The sequence below is a fragment of the Pteropus vampyrus genome, unplaced genomic scaffold (genome assembly GCF_000151845.1).
Source record: "Pteropus vampyrus isolate Shadow unplaced genomic scaffold, Pvam_2.0 Scaffold199, whole genome shotgun sequence".
Classification (NCBI taxonomy): Eukaryota; Metazoa; Chordata; class Mammalia; order Chiroptera; family Pteropodidae; genus Pteropus; species Pteropus vampyrus.
In genome coordinates, this window is record NW_011888980.1 from 2,412,818 (window position 1) to 2,426,217 (window position 13,400).

The following is a 13,400-nucleotide window of genomic DNA, read 5'->3' on the forward strand; positions in this document are numbered from 1 at the left end:
ACTTTACAATGGAAAAGACTAGCAGACACCAATTTAACTGATAAAATTGTAATAAGTAACAGGACAAACAAAATCCTATGTCACTGCAACACATCACTTCTGTGATTTTCCTACCTAAGATGCCAAAGAAATCAAATCGTGAGGCACATGAGACAACTCCAAATCGAGACCCATTCTACAAAATAAGAGTCCTATAATTTCCAAGTGTCAGGGTCATGAACTGTCCCTGAATAAAATAGTCTAAAGAGACTTAACAACTAAATATAACATATGGTTTGAGTTGAATCCTTAAAGTTGACGATCATAAATTGAACTAGTTTTCTTGACATAGATTTTGTGCACGTTCATTTTATGTTCCTAATGGGATTGTCTTCATAGTTCCTCTATCCATTGCCTCATTCATTTAACAAATATTTACTGAACATGGACTAAATGCCATGCTAAAATACAGTGGTCAGCAACAGAGACACTTTCTCTGATCTCGTGAAATTTATAAACAAGTGGAGGGATGGGCGGGGAAGGTATTAATCAGCCACACACATAAACAACATAAAACTGTAAAGAGTACCCTAAAAGGAAAAAATTACAAGGAACATTATCAAGGGGACTAATCCAGTTTGGAGAGTCACAGAAGAAAGACTTTGGTAGTAGAGAAATAGCTCAGCTCAACTTCAAAGTATGGAATTAACTAATGTGGGCAATTGGGAATGCTACGTACTAGACTCCAAAATTCTATTTTGTTGCCTGGTCCCACGCCTGTTCAATTTATGTATGAAGGTGGTTAGAAATCCTCAGATATCTGGAGGGGATATTGGAGGGGAAAGAGGAGGTGGAGAGAAAGACAGAGTGCAAGAGTGTCAAGGAAGAAGCTTGTGATGAAAGCTCCAAGTTATGAAAATGCAAGACTGCCATCTAGTGGTAATTGGAGCAAACCCCTTTCAAGTAATGGCATAGGGGGGAGTGGAGAGTGTGAAGGATTGCAACAGATAAGAGCACTATTATAGTCACATAAATTCTCAAATATAAATCCACAAATAAGATCATTTATCTATGAGAAAACTAAGTATTTAACAGAATTCCCTAAAAAAAAAAAAAAAACAAATAAGATCATTTATCTATGAGAAAACTAAGTATTTAACAGAAAAAAAAAAAAAAAACAAAAAAAAAACAAGAAAAGTACAACTTGGGAAACAAAAGCAACAGTAATACTGCATCTTTTGAAGAGCACTGACAAAGAATAAGATCTCTATGGGGACATTTCTTAGAATCCAACACTTAAATACTCCCCCAAGGAAGAACAGAAAAAAAATTACAGACAATAAAGTTCTTTCCTAATTAATATTATTTCCTGATTTCAATCATGTATGGCAATTAAATAAATCGTTCTAGTTGAAGTTCCACTGCAAATATTTTTAGTCATCAGTACCATCCCTGAAGTGAATTCAAAACGAAGCCTATGATGGTAACATTAACTACACATCTAGCTATAAATTCTTAAAATGTTGAATTCTAGTTTACTATAATATTGGCCCATTCCTTCTTTATTCATGTTAAGACAAACCACGATACACTTTATGTTGTATTAGCTTAAATCTTATGATAGAATTTCATAAAAAAAAAAATTACATCTACCTAACAGCTCCTTCTACAGCTTTTACCAACTTCCTAGTTAAATATTTACAAATATGTGGAAATAAAAAGGAAACTCAGCAGACAACTTCTTGACAGAATCTGGGAGGAATCTATGTTAAACTTTAGGCGGATGTAGGAGGACTGAGAAAAAAACCAATGCAGGATATGCCTCATGATCTATTTTTTTAATACATATTTTGCATTCCCACAACTAAAAAAAGTGTTGCACTGCACCTTGAAGTCCCTTCAAGAATAACAGATAAATAAAATACAGAAACACGAAAATAGAAAGCATAAAAAAACAAACATATCAGTTATAAAGAGAATTTTTAATTGGTTAAAAATCATATATTAAAAGACAAGGGTCAAACAACAAAATGCGACCTCTATTTACAAGAAACAATGTACAGAATATATCGAGAAAATTCAAAACAGATGAATATAAATATCGAATTCTGGGCAAAAGACACCGAATAAGATAAATATGGCCATTTTATATTGTTAGAGGGTATACACAAAATATGGAAAAGTTAAAAACCTCTATGCACCAAATAATACTGCATTAAAATAGAAAAAAAATTTTTACATGGAGGCGTGACAGAAACACAAGAACTGAAAGATACACTTTCTTTTCAGTCTTAGGCAGATAGAGAAGGCAAAAAATAAACAAGGATATAGAAAACTGAATGAACAGATTTATAACACTAAATTAATGATATATATTAAATTATGTTGCCAACAAAGAACACATTATTTTCCAAGTCCTCATGAAAACAAAAAATAATTAGATATTAAGCCATAAAAAAATTCCAAATCATATCTATGAACAAAACTGACTGAAATTTGAAAGTAATGAGAAAAATTTTAACCAAAACAATTTAACCAACTAAAAATAAAACCAACCCTTACCTAAATAATTCTTGAGTCAAAAAGGATACCAAAACTACACAATTAGAGGCAATCTAGAAAATAACAAGGAGTTCTTAAAATCTAGAGGGGTGGGGATACAGAATTAAGTTGTAGTGAAGAGCAAATTCAAAACCTAAATGCTTGATTATTAAATTTAAAAAAATACTTAAGTAAATAAACTAGTAAAAAAAATCAACTTGCAGGGAAGAAAGGGGAGACATTAATAAAAAATAATTTTAAAGAATCTAATGAATAAAATGAAAATGAAAAGGCAGGTTTTTTAAATAATAAAATAAAATAAATCATGTTTTAAGCACATGCACAAAAATAGAAAAACAAACAAGCAAGGGAACAAGCAAGTATTCATACTGCAGATATTATACAGAAATCTCTGCTAGTGAATTTTGAAAATCTAAATGTCACTTATGTAATTAATGATTACCTCAGTAAGAAATAGAAAACTAGACTATACTGTGTCACAGAAAACAGAAAAAGTTATCCAGACAGTCCCTCTCCCACTCAAAAAGGGGCAGAGAATCAGACATATTTAGAGGTGCACTGTTTCTAAATTTCATGAAACCATATAAATGCTATTTAAACTACTCCAGAACAAAGAATGGGGAAATAAAAGTCTTTTTATTGAAGTGTTCAAAGTTAACATCAACTTGCTTCTAAGAGTGGATAAAGATAGCTCTCCAAAAAGGAAAGTGACTTGTCTCACTTATAACCAATGATATAAAACCTTTAAACAAAATGCTAACAAATCAAAAATAGTTGTGTATTAAAAGATGAATTCACATGGCAAAGTGGACTGATTTCTGAAACCCAAAGACGATTTAATATTAGGAACAGTACTAACATAATATGGCTCATTAAGAGGGCATAGCATTATGTGGTCACATTAAATAGATAAACGCGAAAAATAAAATTGTGATTTTTAAAACTTAGTAAAATAGAAATTCCTTACTATGAGAAAGAATGTGTATCTCAAAATAAGAGCTAACATACTTAATGTAAACACCAGTAGCAATCGCATTAAAGTCAAAATAAAACAAGGATACCCAATGTCTCCTTTTTATTTTAAACATTCTCAAAATTCTATCCAAAAGCAATGACACAATGAAAGATACACAATATAACTATGTATAACGAGAAATTCTAGGGACCTACCAACAAAATCTCAAAGTATCAACTGCGAAACTATGAAAACTAATAAGAAAGTTCAAGAGGGAGGCTGATTTTCAAGCAATCATATAAAAACTGATAACTTTCTTAATTATAAATAATAACAAGTTCGAAAATAGGAAGGAGTACTCTTTCACAACAGAAACAAATTAAAGTACATAAAATACTTAAGTATGAAGGCAGAAATGTATAGAACTTACAAAAAGAAAACTAAAAACTTGTGAGGGTATAAAAAACTTGAATAAACAAAACTATTCACCATGTCTCTAAGCAGTAAGACAATGTAATAAATTCAATTTCCCCAAATTATTCTATAAGTTTAATGCAATAGAAATTTTTTGGCACTCGATAAAATTATTCTGAATTATTCAGAATATTCAGGAAAACGAATTGGTAGAAAAGGTTTGTGAAAAAGACAACAAGATGTTAAACTATATTGTAAAGTCAAAATAATTTAAAAAGTGACAGAGTAATAAGGATGCTACACTAGACTAAAAGGTCATAACAATTAAAATCAAGTGGTACTAGACCAACAAAGAGCCCCCAGATAAATGCTAGTGTATAGTTAAGACCATAACTTCTGAGAATTGTGGTGTTTCAAACCAAGGAGAACATATCATATGACTACGAGGTCAGAATAATTCAACCCAAATTCAAAAAGTCAGGAATTATGAGCAAGCAATAGTGGTACCTTTCCAATCAGTTTCTAATCTAATTTAATATTTTTACTAACTTGACCATTTTCTATAACAGCTACAACAGAGAACAGTGATGTACAATGTCTTCCAAGAGATGTTTCCCACCCTTCTTTTACTAGTGGGTCTGGAACAGAGTTGCAAATGAGTTATAAATGTAAATGTTTGACAAATAACTCAATAAATTCACCAAAAACATTTAAAACTCTCTGGAGAAAGAATGAGTTTAACTACTAATAACAGGATTTACTTAGATCCCAATTCACTAAAAATAGCCAAATAAATCCTGATGGATGAAGTTAAACATCAATACTGAAAACATACTATCGAATGTACTTCAAAAAAAAAGCTGAACTAATTTAACAGTCTTACCAGCTCTCTAAGTACTCATTTTCCCTAGTCTTCAGCAACATATGTTCATTTTCTTTGGAATTTCTACATGGAGGAATTTATGTCAAAGTAAATAGTAGATTTTTCTCTTCTCTCTTCTTCCTAGAGTCATTTAAACTGGATGAATTTACGAAGTATCCTATATTAAAGACCCACTGTTTCATAATCAGAAAAAAAATACTGACAGCTGGCAGACAAAAATAATTTTACTTCTGTGAATTTATAACTAAATAATTACACACATATATTTAGTATAATGTTTATCACAGTATTATTTAAAATAGAAAATACTGTAACTAGAAACAACTTAAATCTAACAAAGAAAGGTTTGGGTAAATGAGTTACAGTACTTCCATAGGGTTCTCTGCTTTAGAGGCATTCAGTATCCATTAAACTCTGTTTCAGAGGCATATTCAATGACCAAAAAAAACGCCAATACAATGTTTGGTTAAAATACAGATTATGAAACTGCAAGCATTATTTGTAAAACTAAATACATAACAATATGTATATAGAAAGCACATATTACATTATAAAAAGGCTGGAAATAACAAATGTTAAAGAGATTATCTCCGGGTGATGCATTGTTTGTTGATGGTTTTAATTTTCTTGTTAATACCATTCTGTTTTCCAAATTCTCCACAACGTGAGTTTGGAAAGTGTTATCTATATATAAGAATATCCAAAGGGTAAGGGGTAAGGAGGAGGGGAAATTTAAAAATAAAGCAACCATCTGTCTCATTGCTTTGATTTACTTTTAGTTATAGAATTGTATTCATTTTAAATTTAAACTGACACTAAAGAAAGAGATTATCTTATTTATCACATGGAGGTATAGATATTTTTAAAAAAATAGAGAAACACTGCTCCAAAATGCTTTTACTTTAAAAATTTTGAAATATTTAATAAAGTTTAAACTAGTAAGAGCATTATATAAAGTGTAAAAATATATAGTTAGTAAAAATACCATCCACCTTTGTACTACAATTTGAAAATTATATCGACTATCATTTCAGCAAGAAATATGCCTTTATATTTTACTCTTGAGGAGCACCCAAAATACATATACAATTACTTTTACTTACTTATCCTTTTCTCCTCTAAAATATTATGTTAGCATTATACTTACACATTAAATAGGGAAAACACAAAATTTTTTACTTGTTTTGGTATTTAATGACTCAAGGTAATTTTATAAGTTATATGGATGCTTAAGGTCAACAGAAATAGGACATTCAATGAGTAATAGCTATATCTGAAATCACAAAAATAAAGAATCTGAAATAGATTATCAAGAATACTCATATCACTATTCATGCAAATCAATATAATCACTGAATCCTTAGTCAAACATACATATTTAAAAGAACAGATTGTTTAAAATTAGATTACTTAAAATATTTTTAAAACTTTAAAAAATGTTCATAACTAAACCAGATATTATGATATTTAATCTTCTTAAAATTATTGCATTCAGTTAGTAAATCTGACTAAAGCTTTCATCCCATATATGTGAAGCAATTTATCTAGAGTATACAATTTCCTATTTTCCATGTAAATAATGACATCAGGAAAAACCTCTTCAACTCTTGAAAGCTTCAATTTTTAGAAATGTCCTCTTAAAGAACATCATATTTATACTTTTAACAATTTAGAACATTTGGAACAGATAATATGGCATCTCATGCCTTAGTTGTTAAAAGCTCTTCAATGCTTACAATAAATGATTGAGACCTCTGAGAGCTTGCAACTTGTCGTATATACTTGTCAGTATACTTGTTTCTCATCAACCCCCAATGTACGTGGGGTTTTTTATATGATAGAAAATTTTTTTTTCCTTTTACATAAAAATTATCAGATTAAATACTTGAAAACTGATGTTTCAATTTTAAATTATGGATCTGAAGTTTATACAATTATCTGCCACTGATACATGTGACTATAAAGACTGATGTCTGATGAATAACACTTAGTTTTAAATTTATTAAAGTACTAAATATAAAGCCTTAAATAAGGCTATATATTTAATATTTTGGCTGGTACAACACCAGTTTTTAAAATTGTCTCACAAGAAAACAGTAGAGAAAACCAATAAAATAAAAAGCTTGTTCTTTGAAAATGTCAATAAAAGTGAGAAACCTCTAGCAGGACTGACAAAAACAAAGAGAAGACACAAATTACTATTATCGCGAATGAAATAGGGGATATCACTAGAGACCCTGAAGACATCAAATAGATAGTAAGGGAATACTCTAAACAACTCTACACACATTAGACAATTTTGAAGAAATGGACCAATTCCTAAAAAGCACAAACTACTACAACTCACCTAAGATGAAATAGATAATGTGAATAGCCCTAAAACTATTAAAGATATTGAATTTCTAATTTAAAAGACTACCAAAAGAGAAATCTCCAGGCTCAAATAATTTCATTGGAGAATTCCACCAAATGGTTAAGAATTAAAACCAAATCTACACAAGCTCTTTCAGAAAATAAGAGGAGAGAACTGTTCCCAACCCCATTTATGAGGTCAGAATACCAAAACCAGATACAGTACAAAAAACAAAAAACATTATTGCTCAATATCCCTCTGAACATAAATACAAAAATTCTTAACAAAATATTAGCAAGTACACACAATGATCAAGTGGGGTTTATTACATGGGTAAAAAAGGCTAGCTCAATGTTTAAAAATCAGTCAATGTAGTATACCACATAATAGGTTAAAGAAGAAAAATCGCATGATCAAATCAATTAATGCAAAAAAAGCAATATGACAAAATTCAACACCCATTCACAATAAAAAGCCTCATAAAACCATGTAACAGAAGGAAGCATTCTCAACTAGATTAAAAATTTTACAGAAAATTATAGCTAACATCATAGTGAATGGTGAAAGGAGTAGCACAGACTTTGTGGTGATAGAAGTATTCTGTATTTTGATTGTGATGACAGTTACAAGAATCTACAAATGTAATAGAATGGCAGAGAACTATGCATCCACATTGTACCAATGTCAAATCCTGGCTTTGGTATTGTACTATAGTTATGTGTGATGTAATCACTGGAAGAATCTTAGTGAAGAGAACTTGGAATCCTTCCACAACTTCTATAACGCTTTAACATTCTATGAATCTATTCAAAACAAAAAGTTTTAAAAAACTGCTTTATGTGATTCGCTTCTAGATGAACTGACATTAATAACCTGATTTTAAGCAGCAAACATAATAAATATTTAATAGTATTCGATTTGGATGAAATCAACCATACTTAATACATTCTAAAGAGCTTGCCTACACAAGGGTAACTCTTTTTACCAACAAAGCAAAGCTTAGTTTATCTCAAATTTGGCATAATAGACATTTGAATTTTGAGAACCAGGGAAAACAAAAGGACACTGAAACTTTTTCTAAAAGTTAGTGATTTTTCTCCAAAACATTTCTATCCTACAGATAGGATGCCTGTACATCCCCCTAAATTGGGAAGGAAAGTTGTCTCACCATAATTAAATTGACTGTTGGACTTCTCACAATTAATGATGTTAAACCTGTAAGCAATACTTGGTCGCATTCCACTGACTTCAAAGTAAAACCACTGATGATAATGATTACTGTTTATATCTGAGTTCAGAATAAGATCGTATTCATTTCTGAAAATAGAAAATAAAGAAATCTGATGAAAATTAGAAAAGTATCTGCATACACAGAAAATGAGAAAATTTTAAATGACTTACTTTCTAATTTGAATTACTTTGCGCAGATTCCCAGATTCAAATTTGGAGTTAAACTTCAAAATATCTCCTTCTTCTGGAATGGTGTAACTAAATAAAAATTTTAAAGTAAGTATAATAAAATACATTCATTTAAACAGGTGAGCAAAAAATAAACAAGTAAAAAACACACTGCAGATGAAAAATACATGATTATTGCCACTTCGCCCCCCTCATTATTTTTAAACCAAAGAATATAAACAAAAGGAAAATACGAACTTTGGCTAATATTTATAGACAAAAAAATTATTATTACAAATGGATATTTGTTCCATTTATAATGAATGTTAATCATAAATAAGCATTTTTGCCTCAGTATATGTCTCTTCTAAATATGCACTAATAGTCATTTTAAAAAGCCAGACTTACTTTTTAAAATGCATGTGACCTGTATTGAGTAGTAATAATCGTAACAAACTAAGCGATTCTCAGGTGAAAATATTATTTTAAATTTACACAATATCATCTATTATGTTATTAATTAGCACCCCAAAAGGTGAAAGTATTATCCTCATTTTACATATTCATTATGTCGGTAAATATTTACTTGAGTGCCTACTACTGCCAGATACTGTTTCAGTTCTTTGTCTGTTTCCCTGATTGAATATAAATTCTCGCTCTTCTGGAGCTTATATTCTAATAGGGGAAAACTAAGACTGCATTGCTCACTGATTTTTCCAGTTATTTCAGTCAGAAACAGCAGTGGTATGCCACATTCTTGAGTTTGTTTTTACTACATCTGCTAATTCTGTGGTCTATCTGACGCAGAATTATAAAGTTGCAATAGCTAAGATATATGAATAAGGTAGATTTGTTTTTCATTTTTAAAATATTATTTCAAATTCAGTCATTGTCTTTGATATAGCTTTTACCCTTATCTCTCTAGCAAAAATCTTTGAAAAGTATTTGATTTCCTCTAAATAAGACCAGTAAAATGTGAAATTTTCCCCAAAATATTAGAATGTTAAGGGGGGGAGGGGATCCACTGAGGGTTAATTAAATTTCTCATTTGAGGATGCAAATGACTAAATAATTGTCACATTCATCATTTGTAATTTTCATTTATTTACTTTTATTTAAACCCTAAAATGTGATGATATCAGTGATAAACATAAATTGTCAATGACACTAACAAGTGACTTCAAAGGTCAGGCAAGTAATTTAAGGAAATAAAGCAAATTATAAGCAATAAGAGACAAGAGAGTGTAGTGGGGACAGTAGAGAATTAGCAAGCATCTGTTCCTTCTGAAAGGGATGATAACTTGCTGTCCTAAGGAAATGAAGGCTCAATATTACAGGACAAAATTGCAGCATTTCATGTGAAATCTCCACTCTCTTAAGTGGAGGCAATTTTAGCTTTTTAAGAACAGCATCAGTTTGTGACCTTTATCTTATTAAATCCATTAAAAGTCCACCTAAAAACAAACAAAAGCCTGTTATATATTCAATTTAAGTAACCAAACATGATTTACTATTATATTACCATTACATCACTGCTAAAAGATAAAACCATAGTGATAGTAAACTAGGTGAAAGTTAAAAGATACTTTTATCTTTTAAAAATAACACTGAAATTTTACAGTAAAATTAATAAAACAAAAAACAAACAAAAAACATACTTACTTTGGGTTATCTAAATCATATACCACTCGATCTATGATATCACTTTGATGTATTAGCCTTTCAATGTCTTGGGCAATTTTTGTCCTAAAAATCATAAAAGAGAATTTTGACCAAAACTCATTAATATATGCCACGGCAAAAATTTCTCCAAAATAAGTTTTGGATGAAAAGTATAAAATGATTAAAAAATTATCTTAAACTAAAAATGATCATTCCTCTATATAGTTTGTATACAAAGAAAATTATCAATACATCATAATAAGACAAAAATCAATAGTTTCAATGTCTGAGTTTTAGAAAATAACTATGTAGAATACAGTTACAAGTCAAAAAGTTTCTTTAAAAATCTTGAATATCTATTATGCTCTTCTACACAGAAATGGTGTAGATCCACTCTTTAGCTTCTAGGCAAAAAAAATATATATATATATATATTCATAATAGCAGCACTGTTAGAAGCAGTGAAGATCTGAAAAGCTAGAGATTATATAAGGAGATTATATAAGGAGATTTTTTAAACCCACCCTCTCTGGTATTTAGTTAAAATGCAATTGGCAACCCACCTGCATATTCTGCAGAATCCACTCTCTCCTCTATGGCTAAAGAGGAAATATGGAGGGGAGGGAAACACTTGTGTCAGGGAGTAGAGGGTGTCCCTGCATCTCCAGGATTCTCAAGGCCTGATCTCTCTCTGAAACGGTCCAACAGAATGGGTACCAACTAACTGTAAAACTCCTAAAATCCCTGCCCACTGTCCTAGAAGACTGAGCCACAAGCAGATTCCACAATCTTCCCATCAACACTTGAGCAGAGTAAGACAACAATCACTAAACATGACAACAAACTGCAGCTAACACAGAACAGATTTGGATCATAAAGCCAGGTGCCTGGAACTTTTGTAGATTGGTCACAAAAGCCAAAGCAGGAAGGTGCTGCTGGCGTCAACACATAGCTACTTCTCATAGTACAGTAGTACGCAGTTACCCGAGAAGAATGAGTTCCAAGACCCTCAGTGGATGCCTAAAATCACGGATAGTACCAAACCCTATATATGCTATGTTTTTTTTCCTATACACGCAAATCTATGATAAAGTTTAGTTTATAAATTAGGCACAGTAAGAGATTAGCCACAATAACTCATAACAACACAGAATTATAACAATATACTGTAATAAAAGTTATGTGAATGTGGTCTCTCTCTCAATATATCTTACTGTACTTTTAACTCACCTTTTCACTTAAAGGAAGCATTTAACAGCTTCTCTTTGGCATATGTGAATTGCCAGCATCACTATTCTTGTGCTTTGACTCCATTATTAAGTAAAATAAGGGTTACTTGAACACAGCACTGTGATACTAAGACAGTCAATTTGATAACTGAGATGTCTACTAAGTGAATAATAGGCAGGGAGCATATACAGCATGGATACACTGGACAGAGAGATGTCACATCCTGGACAGGACAGAGCAGGATAGCATGAGATTTCATCATCCTACTCAGAACAGTGTGCAATTTAAAACTTAGGATTGGTTTACTTATGGAATCTTGGACCACGGTAGACCACAGGTAACTGAAACCAAGGAAAGTGAAACCATGGATAAGGAGGGACTACTATATCACTTATTCATTCTTAATGAGGAAGCCGATTATTTAAACTGGTTTAAATTTCAAGTTTCTATCTTTTAGCTAAAAATTGGTTATGTAGATTAGAGTTGTGGTATATTGATTTATTGAGAAAGCAGAGTGAGAAAGTTTGCAAAATAATTATAATAAAATCTCAAGAATACCCTAAACACTGAAAGTCTCCTTAACTTCAGGCAGATGTGAAAGTAGCCTCTTATACAAAGATACTTCTCTGTGATTAAAGTGTATTCATTCTCCTATAATTTAGAAATATACCTAACAACATCATAATATAAACTTAAACTCAAAATAAGCCAAAAACCCTCTCAATGAATTAAACATTATCAGAAAAATATTAAAAACTGTGCTAAACACATGAAAAAAAGAATACTAAAATATTAAGAAAATCCAACTCTAAAATTCTTAATCTAGTAGTTATACAATTAAGCATAATTTATTAATTTTTATTCTACAAAAAATAACTTAGCACTGACAAAGCAGTTTATTAAGGAAACAACCTAGTATAAATGATTATGTTATAAATTTTTGATTTAGATTCAATCTCAACTTTCGAATGCCAAATTCTTTCTAAAGAAACAAACTTGTAAAAGATAGTAATCATAATAATAAACAAATCCAAAATTTATATCACCCAGACCTTCAACAACGAAAAAGTTGTTGCTTACATATACTCTGATATACCATACAAAAAAATGCTCGAGCATGGGTAAATGACTAAATACATCCGTTTGTCAGAATAATTTATTAAATATGATTGATACCACAAATGTACAAAAATTAATACTTACAAAAGTCTGGTTGTTTTAAAAGGAAAATGGTATTAAAGGCTGATATAATAGTTCAGTTCTACAGCAATGTTCCATAATGTAATATAGGGTAAAAAAGTAACTGAGTGAGGTGGACAGGGTGGCAGTGTGGAACATTATTTCGTCTAAAAAGAAACTGACTGCTGCCAAGTAGGAAAGAGGTTAAGGCTGTCTTAGCAATTTTTCAAGAAACACCAGAAACTTGGATATCTATGTAGAATCTCTCAAATTTTACATGTTGGCAATCAGTTAAAAAAAAAATAAAAACAAAAAGCACTCTGCAAGTGAAGCCTAAATTCACGTACAAGTTGAACATGGCTTATAGGCCCCTGGTTTTCAACCTTGGACACTGTATTCTAGTGGGCAGAATTGCCCATTTATACTAGACTAAATCCAATATTAATATTTGAGGAAAATATCTGCCTTCCCCTCCACCCTCATTAATAAAGAGGAAAAATGGTCTTTTATTAGGACATGTATTTGTATTAAGCAGCACAACTTTCACAAAAAAATGTCAATCCTTTCTTTACCTCAGCTGCCTATTAAAATATATGGTTCTCCAGTCAAAGCAGAATGATATATATTTTCCAGGTACCTTCAGGGATTATAACCTCAAACTTAAGCTTGGCTCAGAAGAAAATAATTTGTGCAGGGCAGTCTGAAAAATGTGCAACCCATTTAGTTCAATAAATACTCGAAAGTTCACATTATATCTGCCCATCAGCAGCACTGTACTTTGTTAG

General features: G+C 30.9%; 1 protein-coding gene across 4 annotated transcripts in view; it reads right to left on the reverse strand.

Annotated features, from left to right (window-relative positions):
• Window positions 1-13,400, reverse strand: part of AGTPBP1 (ATP/GTP binding protein 1) — a 131,091-nt gene that overhangs the window by 39,131 nt on the left and 78,560 nt on the right. For all 4 annotated transcript variants that reach the window (XM_011372065.2, XM_011372066.2, XM_011372067.2 and 1 more), the window contains 3 exons: window positions 10,207-10,290; window positions 8,548-8,634; window positions 8,315-8,463 (listed from right to left, as the gene is read on the reverse strand). In XM_011372065.2, coding sequence (XP_011370367.1) covers window positions 8,315-8,463; window positions 8,548-8,634; window positions 10,207-10,290 — 320 coding nt within the window. The remainder of the gene's footprint in view (window positions 1-8,314; window positions 8,464-8,547; window positions 8,635-10,206; window positions 10,291-13,400) is intronic.